This window comes from Culicoides brevitarsis, chromosome 1, assembly GCF_036172545.1.
Source record: "Culicoides brevitarsis isolate CSIRO-B50_1 chromosome 1, AGI_CSIRO_Cbre_v1, whole genome shotgun sequence".
NCBI lineage: Eukaryota > Metazoa > Arthropoda > Insecta > Diptera > Ceratopogonidae > Culicoides > Culicoides brevitarsis.
The window spans coordinates 30,193,745-30,209,111 of record NC_087085.1 but is presented as its reverse complement, the minus strand read 5'-3'; the positions used below and the strand labels follow the sequence as shown (position 1 = coordinate 30,209,111).

Sequence of the window (15,367 nt, the reverse complement as noted above, 5' to 3'; positions counted from 1 at the left end):
ATTAATTTTTTATTTATTTATTTTTAGATTTTAAGAATTTTTAAAAAATTTAAAAATAAATTACTAGTTTTTTTAATTTTAATTATTATTTTTTTATTATTAATTAATTTTTTAATATTATTTTTTGAGATTTTTTTGTTTTAATTTAAAAATATATTTTTTTTAATTAAATAAAAAAAAAATATAAATAATTAAATAAAAATTATTTTTTATTTTAAATTTTTCGGATTTTCAAAAAAATTTCAAAAAACTTGATTTTTTTTCCAACGTAAAAATTGGTAAATTTTTAATATTTTTTTCAAATAAGAAAAATAACGCTTCTTCTAAGATTTTTTTTATCAAACTAAAAAAATAAACAACGGACAAGTATACTGCAAATGACAGATTGAAGTAGATTACAGCGAAAAATCTTGCTGTCCGTTCATAAATAACCGCAATAATAATTTATAATGGCTGAAAAATGACTTTATTGACATCAAAACATGACTCGAGTGGATCTGAAATTGATTTATTGGACATTCCATACTTCAAAAAAAAATTTTTTCTCAACTTTTTTTTATATGACTCCATAATATGCAAATAATGTGGATCCCCAGTATCACATCAAACAATCATAAAAAAAAGTGTCATAAACCCAACTTGTAATCAATCGTCTTATATCCAGGTCATTGGAGACGCATTCAATTTTATGTGATTGATGCATTGACAAGCGACAAGCGACGACGCATGGATAGTAAATATTTAAAGGGAGGACGTTTAGATGATCGGGCAATAAAATATAATGTCGTGCAAATTATGCCCGAGAGGCAAAGTATTAAAAGTGAAGAGCACAGGAAATTATCTAAGCTTGTTTCGTGGAGCAGCAGATGTCAAAAAGTGATTCCCTCAGTGCGAGACAGAAAGAAAAGATGAAACATGTGAAAACTTTTGTAATTGATATAATATTCATAGCAGATTTTTATTCAAATTCAATTTGTTTCTCTTTAAAATAAAAAGTTTTTTTTTATTTTTTATGTTTCATAAAAATATCGAACTGAAGTGGATTTTTCTGTATGTAAAATATTCTGAATAACTTTGGTCTCTATGTATATTTAATGTTAGCCCTATGGGAGTTGAAAGAATTAAAATGTGACTAAAAAAAATTTAATTGCATTTTTTTAAAGTTCATTGAAAGTTTTTATTGATAAAAATCTGCTTTTTATATTAAAAACATATATTTATTTTATATATTATTTAATTTTTTTGTGTCATTTGTAGTTAAATAAATTGTAGTTAAAATAAGTTTAAATTTAGGTTTGTATGAAAACTCAATTATTTCAGTTCATTAATTTTTTTAATTAAAATCAATAACAGTAATCTAAACATTCAAAGGATATTTATGATAAAACCTTAATTTTTAATTAAAAAATTATCAATTTGCTCAGATTTAGTATTTAATTCTTTTTTTATTAAATTTTTTAGTTAAACATCGAAATTGTAATTCGATAAATAATCTAATTTTCAATAACTTTATTAAAATTTTTAATTTTTTTAAATGAAAAAAATATTTTTTAAAAAATATTAAAAATAATTTTCGTTTTTCTTAATAAAAAATTTCTTAACAATAAATTTCTTTTTAGTTAAATAAATAATTTTAAATGTAATTTTTTCAAATTAAATTCTTTTATTAAAAATTTAATATTTTTTGAATAAATTATAAATTCTTTGATCAATTTTAATAAATTTAATTGAAGATTTTTTTTTTAATATTTTACCAAAAGCAAATAAATAAATAAAATTAATTTCATTTTAAGGTAACTTTAAAAATTATCTAAAAAATTCGAAAATTATTACAAAACGTATTTAGTTAAATAAAATATATTTTTTAATTAAAAATTTAATAAATTTTAAGTTTTTAGTATAACAGCATTATTTTGTTAAGAAAAAAAATTAAATAATTAAAAATAATTAATTAATTAAATAATTTATAAATTTTATTATATAATTATTAATTTTTTAATTAATTTATTTATTAATTGATTATCAAATTTTTTATTCATTTTTCATCAAATTTTGTTAATTTTTTCCTAAATTAAATTTTCAATTTTTAAACAAATTATAAAACTCCCAAATCTGGGTCATTTCCTTACCACAGAAAACTCATAAAGAAACAGAAAAGGCTTTTTTAAATAATAATATTATATCATCATCATTTTTTTGTGTGTATGTATATTTTGTACATTACGTGATTATATTGTAAATTTATTCACTTTACATCTCTATCTCGAGCGATAATCGACAACTCAATGTGAACCTTCATTGTTTGAACATCATCGAGAAAAATTGTTTGTTTGCAAGGAACAAAAAAAAATTTAGGCAAGCAAAAACTGTTCAACATAATAAATATGTTATTTGGGTTTTTTTCTGCTTAGTTCATAGCAAGAACGGCAAAAAGAAAAGAAAAACAAAAAATTTGAATTTATAAGAAGGTTTTTCTTGTGTTTTTGAGTGGCTTACGAATGAGTCGACGATGATCAAGAGACAGTAAAATCCAGCAAAGCAGTGAAAAAATGGTAAAAATAATGAGATTTCTGATTTTTTGTGGCATCAAATGCGAAAATTTTCCCATAAAATGAAAAGTATTGTGTGACAAAAATGTCGTTTATTCGTTTTTTTTGTGCCAAATGTTGCAAAAAAGGCTCAGCTGTTGCCCCTAAAACTCTATAATCTCGAGCCTATTTGTCTACTTTGGAATTCCGCCGCTTTGCTCCAGAGCTTGATTGGCACATTTTGAATAAATTATTATTATCATCAACAAGAAATGGCAGCGCAGTAGCATCAACGACAGTAGCAGCAAAAAAAAGCCACAAAAGAATGTGATGAGAATTTGAAGATATTTTTACAGCTTGCTGCAGACGCATGACTGTGCATAATATTTATCTAGACTGAACGAGAAAATTTTTTGCTTGCTACATTTTTTTTCATGTTGTGTATTCAAAATGCGAATCTAGGATGTTTTCGGTATTATTTAGTCGGAATATGATGGTGATGTCATTTAAATTAGTGGCGACCAATTTTGTGTCATTCAATCATGGAACGATGACAGAAAAATTGCTCGTTGCTAATTTATTCAAAAATTATTCCCAAAAGTATTCTTAATTCTGAGTCCATTAGCATTTTTTGTGTCCTTTCTGCTAAAATATTTACTTTATGAAATATTAATTGGTGCGGATGTCAATTTTCTCAAAGGCCATTATTATTGGAAGACTGGAGTTCTTTATCGCTTTTCATGGCTGAATAAACAAGAAACATCGAGCGACAATGTTACAACTTGACATGACCTAATTTCAAATGTAATTCAGTTCAACGACGCACACAGACATACATAGACTTATGATAAAAATTCGTATATTTGGCCATGGCTTCTCTTAGTGAGATTACACAAATCATCTAGTACAAAAGTTTTCTAACATCATGGTACTTTTCGTTTTTTTTTTGCGTTTTTATTGTCAAAATTTTATGTGCAGAAAAGTTTTTTTTTACACATCATGACGTTTTTACAGGATTTTGTCTTGTGCGGGCATGTTGGCGACTTTTGTCAAAGGCGTGAAAAATTTAAAAGTTTAGCCATTTTTTTTAAACTGATTTTACAACAATTTTTAAAATTAATTTTAAATAAGTAATAATTTAAATAATTTTTGATTAATAATTCCTAATTTGTATTTCTTTTCAAAATTATAATCAATTTAATTGGTTTTATTTAATTTAAATTTTTATTTAATTATTTATGTATTATATTTTTAAATAAATTTTAAATGAAATTAAATTAAATTAAAATTAATTTAAATAAAATTAAAAACTTAATTTTAATTTAAAATTAAAAAAAAAATAAATTATTTAAAAAAAAATTAAAATAAATAAAAATGTTTATTTTTAGTAATTTTATAAATTAAAAAAATAAAATTAAAATTGTAGGTTAAATACTGCTCCAAATATTTTTTTTGAAATTAAAAAAATCGAAAATTACAAATAAAAAAAATTACAAAATTGACAATTTTTTGGTCTTTTTTCATATTTTTTAAAGAAATTTCCCAAAATTTAAAAAAAAAATTTTCAATTTTTTAAGAAATTTAAAATTAAATTTTCTTCTTTAAATTTTTTTTCATTTTTCAAATAAAAAAAAATTTTCAAAATTTTTTTCAAAAAAAAAAATCAAAATTTTTTTCAAAAAAAAATTTTTAAAATTTTTTGAAGTTATTTTTACGAAAAATTAACTTGAAATACTCTTAAAAATTTTTAATATCAAATTCAATTACAACAAAATCAACTAAAATATTAATTAATGACAAAAAACTGTTAAAATTTTGTCATTTTGTATGAAAAAGTATTTAAATTTTTTTTTTATTTTGACCCCCCCCCCCATTTTGAAAAAAAGTTTTTGGGACAAAAAGTTCGAAATAAATTTGGAGCGGCCTTATCAAATTAATTATTTTTTTAAATTTAATTTTTTTTAATTAATTCTTCTTTAAATCATTTTAATATTTTTTTTATTTTTTTTTAAATTATTATTTTTTGAAAGATCGATGAATTGAAAATTTTTAGCTTTATTAAATTGTCCTTTAATAAAAAATTTACATTAAAATTTGTGAAAAAAGTTTTAAATTTCACTAAAATCTTTAAACGAAACAAGAGGTTTCTTTTTATAAATGCAAAAATTATTAAATTCATTTAATTCTACATAAAAATTATTTTTTTTTTGCGTAAAATTCACGAATATTCGACAAACATTTGCTCCCCTGCTTATTTTTTTACACTTTTTAATTCAAAGTAAATCATTTTTTAATTACTTTTTGATGAGCTTTAATGCTGCTCCAAATTAAGCCTTTATGAACTTTTAATTAAACGAAAACAAGCAAACTCGTTGCACATAAACAAAATCTCTTGAACTCACGCAAAAATCCCCAAAAATAATTCCCAGAAACCCCGTAAAGTAATAAATTTAATAAAATAATTTGCCATCTCCTTTTCCGTGTAAAATTCCGAAGAAGACACACCCAAAGTAACGCAAGAAATTATAAATAAATCAATTTTCATCAAACGAGAGTCATGTCATTTTTGAAGTACGCTCGTAATAACATAATCGATTAAATTTTACAACTTTTGATAGATTTCTCTTGTTCTCCGTTTCGACTCCACTCCATATGACGCTTTGATGTGTGACAGATTGACATGCATAGAAGGCTGATATTAACTTTATAATAACGTAAATTAAGTTTATTTTACAGAATTTTAATGGGTTTGATAATATTTTAAGCAATAATAAATGTTGTTGCTCGTTAAATGACGAGAAATGAAAAAAAAGATGATGAAGTTTCAAGTTGTGTGTGAAGAAAGAATGCGATGCGGGATGTTAGTGGTGTAAAAAAAGAGGTTTTAAAATATATACAACATTGAAATTATAAAATTTGAACATGAAAAAGTTAACAGCTAAAAATGTTTGTTCTACGAAAAGTGGTATTAAAACTAAATATTTTTAATGATGAAAAATAGCAAAGTTTGAGCTAAAGTGCCAGTTCTTGAAAGTAACGCTACAACACAGGAAAAAATTAAAAGTTTGACATTTAAAATTTCAGATTTACGTTTACATATTATTTTTTTTAGGTCAGAACAATTATGGAAAAATTGTTCAGTTTACATATTTTGGGCTCTATGAATTGAAAAATATGTTGATTAAATAATTAAAAAAGTTATTTTTATTTTTAAAATTTTAATTGAATTTTTTTTTAAACTAGAAAGATTTTTTAATGGTAACTTAGTCCTTTTTGAAAAAAAAAATAGATCCTTAGAAGTTGTAATAAATTCTCTTTAATTTTTTTTTTTAGTTTAACCCAGTGGGACGAAATGATATTTTTTAAGGCCCTACATGTAAAAATTCCGAAATTTTATTTTTTTTTTAAATAAAAAATTTTAAAATTTAAAAAAAAAAAAAAAATTAAGATTTCGAAATTTCTACATGTAAAAATTTGAGGGCCTTATTTTCAAGACCTTTGTGCCCTAAAAAAGGTAATTTTGTCCCACTGGGTTAACTTAGTTACTTAAAAGATCAAAATTATTATTTATTTAATTAATTTTTTTATTAAATTATTTCTAATAAAATTTTTTCCAATCAAATTTTAGTGTCTGATAATTTAAGAGATTTAAATTAGAGATCTAAGATTTTTAAAAATCTTTTAAAAGTTTAATATTTTTCAATTAAATGCTAAAATAAGACTTAAAAGTGCTATAATTAAACTTTTTCAATTCATAGAACGCTCCAAAGAAACATTTCCTCATAAAACTTGAACAATTTTTCCATCACTGTAATGACTTTTATGTAACAACTACATGTGTAACACGACAAACTTTACAATCTCCGTCTCTCGTTCGTTCTTGTTCCAAAGTTAGTGCAAGCATTATTTTTTTATGTGTTGAACTTTATACTTTTCAATTATTCATTTTCGGATTAGATGAGTAAAAAACCAGAGTCGTCGTCGTTATCCGTCAGCTTTAAAATTAAACTTTTTTATAACATCTGCCTTTCCTATCTATAAATTATTGATTCCATTAAAGAATTCTTAAAATTAAACTTTTCCACACTTTTACGAGTAAAATGCTAAATGACTGGCAATAAAATAAAATTATTCCTGACCATCGATTTTTTTTTGCTCTTGAAACAAACATTTATCCAAAATATTCCAGGAAAAAGACATAAAACTCGATAAATAAAATATTTTCATGTCAAAATGTTCGTATGTCAGCTCGAATGTTTTTCTAACATATTTTAATGGATTTTAATTTTTACCCATTTTAAAAGGGAAAAAAATGTAGATGAAAATTTAGTTTTACAAAATGTGAAATATTGAAGAAAGTTGAAATAATCGTCAAAATTTATACATTTTTAATCCTATTTGATCTTCTTTCTGTTGGCTGCCGTCGTCTTCATCATCATCCGAAATAACAAACACACAATTTTTTATCTGCTGAATTAAATTGAATTGATTTAATTTAAAACTCACTTTGATTGGTATTTAATTTGAATTTTTACCGAAATCGATTTTGTCCTTTTTTCAAACGGAAAAAAATAAAATAAAATCCACGATAAATTCTTATTGTTAATTTCATTGAACAACGACGAAAAAAAAGGTCAAATTATTTTAAAATACGATTTTTTTTCGTTTTATTTGTCTTGCTTGCTCAATTTCCTTTTTCTCTCTGTAACATTCCTAACAAAATCCTTCAAAAAAAATTTCTTTTTAAAGCAACGACAACTCTGATTTAATTTTATCCATGTTCATGTTTGCTTGCATACATTGTCATGTCACAAATGTAGTTATTTTTGTCTTATTTCTACAGCAAAAAAAAAGGAGAAACGATAAATGTGCCAAAAGAAGGAATGACGATGATGGTATTTTTATGTCAGAAACTATTTTTGGTGATATTGCCAGACAAGCAACGCCACTCATGTTGCATTATGACAGTAATTGACCATGTGTACAATAATAGCGACGGACAGCCTCCATAAAGAAAATCTCCGGAAAATGTATTTGTAGATTTAATATGTAATTTACGGTTCATTGTTACGACAAAAATGGGTAAATTATGTAAAATAAAATAAATAAAAATCAATTATTTTTCCCTTTTTTGTTGGTTATTGATAAATATATACGGGAAATGCGGACCCAGATTTTTATTTTATGTCCTATGAGAAAAGACGATGAATTGTTGACAAATATTTGTTTAAAAAGCTGACAGAAATTCATGAAAGTTTTGAAGGTTTTTCTTTTACTTTTTATCTTGAAATTGTCAGTTAATGTCAAATTATGTCTTTTACTTAGATAAATATTTGTTTCAAAGAATTCCGATTTTAGACAACTTGATTCATTGGAAAAATAAAATCAAAATATCAACAAAAATTTATTTGATGCATTTAGTTAAAAAAAAAATTAAAAAATAATGCTCTTTTATGTTAATTTAGATGTCTGTCTGTAATTTATTTTTTTTTTATAATAAAAATATTGGATAATTGGATAATTTTTTTTAAATATTTGCTATAATACTGAGAGATATAGAGACAAAAACTCTAAAGTATTAGATTTATAGGTTTGAGCAGTTTTAAATAAGGTCTGGATAAACGAATAAGGTCAGGTCTTTGAACGCGATCAAAAGATCTGTTTCAAAAATCCGTATCTTTCTCATTTTTTGATCAATTAATTATTCCAGTACCTATGTTTGTTTGTTTTTGAATTTCTGATTGTAAGTTAAAATTTTGTCATTGACAGGTGGCAGGAGCTCATATATTTTTTTACCGAACTAGATAATTAGTTAACTTCTATGTTTGTCCACTTTCGTTTTTCTAATGACTAGTTAAGGTTTGATATCAAGAGACCTATTGTGATTGTTTTGATTGTAATTGTTATTGTGACTATAATTGTTGAGCTCAAAAGACTAATTGAAATTGTAATACTTTGAATTTTATGATAGTTTTTGTGATTGTATCAAATGTTCTTTATCGGCCTTAGTGTTTTTCAATTATGTTTTTTGTTCCTGTCCTTTTGAAAAGTTCCTTTTATTGTCGGTTCATTTGTAATTTATCTTAATTTTCATTTATTGTCTTCTTTGCTGAAAATAAAATTTGTCAAATTAATTCAGATAAATTAAGTATTTCGTTTTTTAATTTAAACAAGAAGATTTTTAAATTAAATTAATTTTTAAAAATTTAAGAATTTCTTTTAAAAAATGCGCTTTAGTTAATTTTAATCTAAAACCATAAGTCTTCATGTTTATCTTTATTTTGTTTTCCGCCTTTTTGATTTTGTCACGAATTTTAAGTGAATTTTTTTCATATTTTTATATTCAACAAAAAATGTTTATTTGTTTGCTTTCGAAAAAACATAACAACAACATTAACAACCATCTCCACTTGAAAAATTATTTTCCATGATACTTTATTATGATTATAATCATTTATAAGCACACGTCTTTGCAATATAACTACAGTATCATACATTTTTTTTAAATTCTTGTATGAATAAAAAATTTCTTGAAAACTGGAAAAATTTTATTTTTTTTTTGTTGACAAGTATTTACTCTACGACTCTTTCCATTGCTCTCGGAGGATTCAAAATAAATTGCAAAGAGTCTTCATGTGACATATTTTTGCCAGGAAAGAATATAATGTGGGAATCCATTAGAGCAGTTTGTGGCGTCTATATATGAATGTGTGTGCAATAAAAATTTGACCTATTTCGATGTGCATTTTTAAGAGTGCAGAAAACGATACAAATTTTTTTAAAACTATTACCGAGACACGAAATAATCATATTTTCCAGAGCAAATGATACATGATAATAGCATTCAATTTGCTATTGAAATAGAGACTTTTTGGATTGATCCTTCATATAACGTAATAAGAGGATTATTTTTGTTGCTCCTTTTACTATTCATCTGTCGGATGCCATTGTCTTAAGCACTGCCACAGATATTATTAGCATCTACCCACTCACATGAGGACTTAAAAGCAACAAATTGACGTTTTATCTACATGTACGCATATTTGTGCCGAGGATAACAATATTAAATTATTTAATAATAAATTTGTTTATGTTTGCGATTATTTTCTTATAACATTTTGAACAAAGTCATGACGATGACAACGTCGAAGAAGAAGAAGAAGAGTTTAATCATGTATTTTATCTCGGATTAGAAATATTACCTTTTATCGCACGAACATGGGTTACGAGCGGCGGCAAAAAGTGTGTTATTAGCATGTTAAATTCATGCAAAGGTAGGATTTTTCCGCGAAAAGGCGATGTATGCGTGTAGTTTGTTATCTCCCCTGAGAATGAGCAAATTATTGATAATAATAATTTTGTGTTTATTTTCCAAGAGGCAAAACTGGATTAGGAATGATGAAATGAGATAGCGATGCTCGTGGAATCACAATCATCCGTCCTTAATTCAATTAAAATCGAAACTTTCTTGGAATTTATTTTTTTTTATTGCAAAAACTTGTGACGCAAAACAATAATTGATTGAGTTAAGGGATTTTTGCCTTCGGGTTATTTTGTGTTGTATGAAAAATAATAATGATGATGGTCGATGTTGTTGTTACTTTAGAAAAAGTTTTTTGAAAAGAGTAAAGGAATCTAATTTATCAATATTTGAAGAGGTTTCTGTAAATATTTTAAAAATTATTACTTTGTTCGCGGAAAAAAAAGTTTGTTTGATAATTATTATTATTATTAAAAATTATGTTAAGGCTACGTTGTTGAAATATTTTTCGGTTAATAAAGCCTCGAGCTCTGGTTGTATGGAAAAGTTATTTTTTTTGCTGTTTTATACATCCTTTTATGGTGAGGCTTGTGTTAATTTTCTGATAAAAATTTTGTTATTTTTAATATAATTAATTTTTTTTTACTTTAAAACAAAATAAAGTAAATAAATTAAATATTTTGAAATTTGTAATTTTATTTTAAATTTTAAAATTGATTAATTTAATTTTAATAAATTTTATTTTTAATTTAATTAAATTTTATTATATTTATTATTTAAATTTTATTTAGCTTATTTAAAATTTTTAATAAAAAATTGAAAAAAAAATTTAAAAAAAAAAAAATTATTTTTTATTTTAATTTTGAAAATTTAAAAAAATAATTTTTATTAATTTAATTTTAATAAATTATTTTTTCAATTCAAATAAAATTTCAATTGAATGAATAAAATTTATAATTTAATTTAATTTTTTAAATTAAAATATCTATAAAATAAGATTTAATTTAAATTAAATTCAAAAAAATCCCTTTTTTTATTTTAAAGCAACTCATTTCAATTAAAACCATTTAAAACTCAATATAAATCACGAAATGCGCTTTAGTAAATTTAATCCCTAAATCCTTTTCCATCTTATTACTTTTTTACACCCACCGGTCACAACAATAAAAATCTCGAGTTCATCTGTCTATATCTCTCACTGAAAGTAACGAGCATTTTTCAACGTCTAACAAGAAGACGAAGAAGAAATAAAAATAAAATAAATAAAAATATCAAGAAAGTTAATACTTTAAACGCCAACGGAATTCTTTTCTCGCCGAGACTCTTGTTTGTTGTTGTTGTTTTAATTTTTTTTATATTATTACTTTATTTTCAATTGAATCGTTTCATTTCGCTGTGGAATTTAGAAAAATGATGCATTGCCGAGATCTGAGTGAGCGAGAAGAAAAAACATTTTCCAGCATTTTAATTCATTGTTGTTCTTATATTTTTTGTTATAAATTACTCATCGAAGCGAAAAAATAATGATTGCACTAATGGCATATAAAAGTATATAGAAGACGAGAACGAGAGACGTTCTTTTGTTGTCGTGGAACACGAGAACGAGCACGACAGAGAAAAAATAAAGAAAATCAATAAATTGCATACCCATAACTGGATTTGAACTGAAGTAAACGTGATTTTATGCCACGTTTTGGAAGAGATCTGGGGCCGTCCGCCGAATTAATGTACCTTTTGTTGCATAACAATGTTTTTCAGTTACAGACATTTTTCAAAAAGGAGATTTCAAAAATTCGATAAAATCAATTGTACTTACTCTGCATTCGTTTCCGGTGTGGGCAGATCTCCGATCGTTGTCAGCGTTAACGTTGACCAGTATAAACTCCCTAAATATTTTCGCGTTAAGGTTGCATAATCTCCCGGACGGTATGGATAGACCCAATCTCCCTGCGAAACCAGATAAAAAAATCGTCATTAATAACTTTCAAGGACTTTTTCCGATGATGACCGACAATGACATTATCTCAAGGTGTGCCTCGTCTCGGTCAGTCTCGTACTCTCGTACACAAGTCAATAAACTTATAATTTTTATTTCTTTTCTTTTTATCTGCCATTATCTAAGTTTATTGTTTGTGACCGTACTTGAGACAATAATAATGCAAGGAGACGAATAACAGACATTTTCTTGTTGCTTGTTACGCATTTCGCATTCAGATGACAAGAAGAAGAAAAGATGATTTATATGCTAATTTGAGCTCATTATACATTTCCAGGAAAAATGGAAAAAAGGAAAAGAAAACAAAAGGAAAAAAATCTCACCTGAAATCCCTCGGCTTCGGACAGCAAATAGTAGAAACAACCAAACCAGTGTGCTAATATCAGTAGGATATGAATTAAATTAACGACGCGCCACAAATTTGGCCAAACAGTCCTACTTTCGACAATGTAGTAATATTTAACGGCACGATAAACCTGTGGAAGGGCAAATATTTAGCATTTTTATTTGGCTGTAATTTGTACTGTGAAAAAATGATGTTTCGCAACGATGGAAAAATATTGCGAGGTAAATTTTAAAATAATAAATCTATATTTTCTTTATTTTTATTTTTAGAAAAAAGTTAAAAAGCAAGTGCAAAAAACTCTGTATCAATTATAGAAGCTTTGTCAAAATACTACTAAAGAAAATTTGTAACTCCATGAAAAAATGAATTTGAATGTTATAATGGGTATCTATTACTCGTGAAGATCCATAAAGGTTCATATAAGCTGATTTTTTCGAAAATTTAAGTTTTAAAGGATTGTCTCATGAAATTGAATAGCTTCAATATCCCAACATGGAACTTGATTGCTTATGCTGTTCTATATTTAGAGGAAAACAAGTATCCTTTAGGGTTTTAAACAGAACAAGCTAGCGAATCTGTACACCACGCTTTTAACAAATGACGTTGTAAATTACCAGAAAACGAAAACAAACATGGATTGGATAGCCAAAAGCTATTAGTTATGATTAGTAAGTTGTGATTTACTACAAAAGAGAATCACGCTATTAAGTGAACCTAGTATGCATTCTTTAAAAGATGTATCTCGATGTATGCAGATCTCTTAACTTTACACATCGGCTAATTTTTTTATCGGAGCATAAATGAATGTCAATAACTCAATGAGACCAACTCTTATAAGGCACACAAAAATGTTAAACCAAATTTAGCTAAAACTAGTGTCCATTTACAAGAGGCATATCAATGGACCAATATAAAGTCTCTTGATAAATAAAAAGTTAAAAGCAGATGTATGGGATAGACAAAAAGTTGTCAAAAAACAATCTGTCATATTTTTTTAATTTTCTTACATTCAAAAACAACCGTGCAAGGATTTTTTGAAAATAATTATTTTTTGATTAAATTTTGTTTTAAGTTTTAATTGAAATTACAACAAAAATGCTTGTTTTTAAATGTGAAAAAATTAAAAAATATGACTGATTGATTTATGACCACTTTTTGTCTACCCCATACTATACATCTATTAAAAGAAGGAGTCGATGTTTAAAGAATTTTTAGAATTGATAAATTAAACTGATTTTTTATTGTTGTTGGAGCTACTTATCTCATTTAAATAGCGGTAACTTAAAATCTTGACTTTATTACTTTTTTTAAAGTTGCGAAACATAAATTTTTCACAATACAGATTTACAAAAATACTTACTTTAAAAAAACGCGGAAATCGTAACATTGGTTGCGGACCAAATCTAAGCTGTAATGCATCTAATGGTATTAAAGCTACCAAATCAAATATGAAGGCTCTTGATTTCAAATAATGACCAGCTAGTTTTTTACTGTCATATACCTGAAAGAGAAAAAAAATTAATTTAATATTCTGCAAGAAAAGTTTTAAGGTTTTTTAATGCTTCTTAGAAGTTTAATTAAACTAAAAAAAATAATAGTAAAACATTTTGCCTTTCAATTAAACAATTTGAGAAAGAATGATAACAAGTTATAAAACTAAAAAAAATTAAAGTTTTTTCAATTGAAAAACCAACGAATGCATGAGTTCTTTCACACACAAATTAATAAATAATTTTCAGAAAAGTTTTCCTCTTTGTTTAGACGTAATATATGTTAACCTCACCAATAAATATCAAATTCATTCATGTGTGCTCTAGCAGGCTTCGTGCTTCGTAACCTCATAAAAGTTCAAATTTATATCATCTCTCTGGCAAAACTTTTCCTAGCTATTCATAATTTCGGCTGAGCTCGGTAAGTCATAAACAGACACTTTTTCTCGTACACAAAAGCCATTCAGTGAGACGTGTGACAGCAAAACAACCTTGAAAAATGATGTTTCAAATAATTGTCATTCGCATTTATTATTATTTATAATACTACGACAAAAGATTTGAGCCCAAAATCCCAATAAAAGAGTGAATGAAGTGAGAAGAAGTAAAACGGAAATGACAAAAAATTTAATATCGAACGTGGCCAATGGTGCTGTGCCAGGTGCGTAATATTTATAAATATTAAGAAACACAAAAGGAGAGTGGGAAAGAGAGAAAAAAAAATCTAATTTACTGTAATAAAAAGGGTCGTCCAACATCATCAACGGAGGTTCATTTGAATACAAAAATAAGCACGAACGTCGAACTTGAGATGAGATGCGAAACAAGTGTTGCGTCGTCGTCCTCGTTGTTGGTGTCTCCAAAGGAAAATTTTCCTATAATTGGAACAATTTCCTATATCCGCAAAGGAAATTTATTAATGTTCCTCTTTTACAATATTACGTGCCTGAATGTCACACGCAAGAATTTTCGATGCCCAAGTTCCTCAGCGCAAAACAAAGGAACACGAAAAAATGCAAAACATTGGCAAAATATGTAGAACGCTATCGCCAGATGTTCGTACAAGTTCATTTTTCATTGTTTTCGGAAAGTACTTGCGATTAGTTCACTGTTAAAGTTATGTTAAAGTGCTGTTTTGTGAAAAAAATACAAACTTAGGTAAGTTTTTTTTTAAATTGAATTCTATTATTTTTTTTTTTAAAGGTTTCAAATAGCATTATTCAAAAATTAGTTTAATAAATTGAATTTTTTTAAATTTTTTAATATAAAAAAAAATAATGTAAAATATTTTTTAATATCAAGATATAATTAAGATAAATAATAAAAATTAAAAAAAATAATAAAATTTTTAAATGTTAAAAAATCTCATAAAATCATAGTGCAAAACATTCATTTGTACATGTTTTCCCAAATGAACTAAAAAAGACTTTTAAAAAATTAGTCACGTCGCAAAAGTTACATAATAATTGAAAATGAAACTACATCATCATTATTATTATCATAATGTAGTGCTTTCTAGTTTTTCGACAAAGAACACGTCGCCTAAGCACAACGACAAATAGAACCGAGCGACGCTTAGACACGTTTCGCATGTATTCTTTGCATATGCAAATACACAGAAAAACATGACACAAGAGACAACAACAATCCTACTTTGTTCTTTCAACGAGTCTTCCTATCTAAAATTATCATCTTACACCTTAAATATTGATTTTTTGTTTGTTATTGTTGTTGTTGTTATTTTTG

The 15,367-nt window shown here is 25.4% G+C and overlaps 1 protein-coding gene across 1 annotated transcript in view; it reads right to left on the bottom strand.

The window, feature by feature from the left end:
* Positions 1-15,367, bottom strand: part of LOC134837609 (uncharacterized) — a 110,959-nt gene that overhangs the window by 11,208 nt on the left and 84,384 nt on the right. Inside the window, exons 8-10 of the mRNA XM_063852992.1 lie at positions 13,492-13,632; positions 12,109-12,261; positions 11,606-11,736 (exon numbers count right to left, since the gene is read on the bottom strand). Coding sequence (XP_063709062.1) covers positions 11,606-11,736; positions 12,109-12,261; positions 13,492-13,632 — 425 coding nt within the window. The remainder of the gene's footprint in view (positions 1-11,605; positions 11,737-12,108; positions 12,262-13,491; positions 13,633-15,367) is intronic.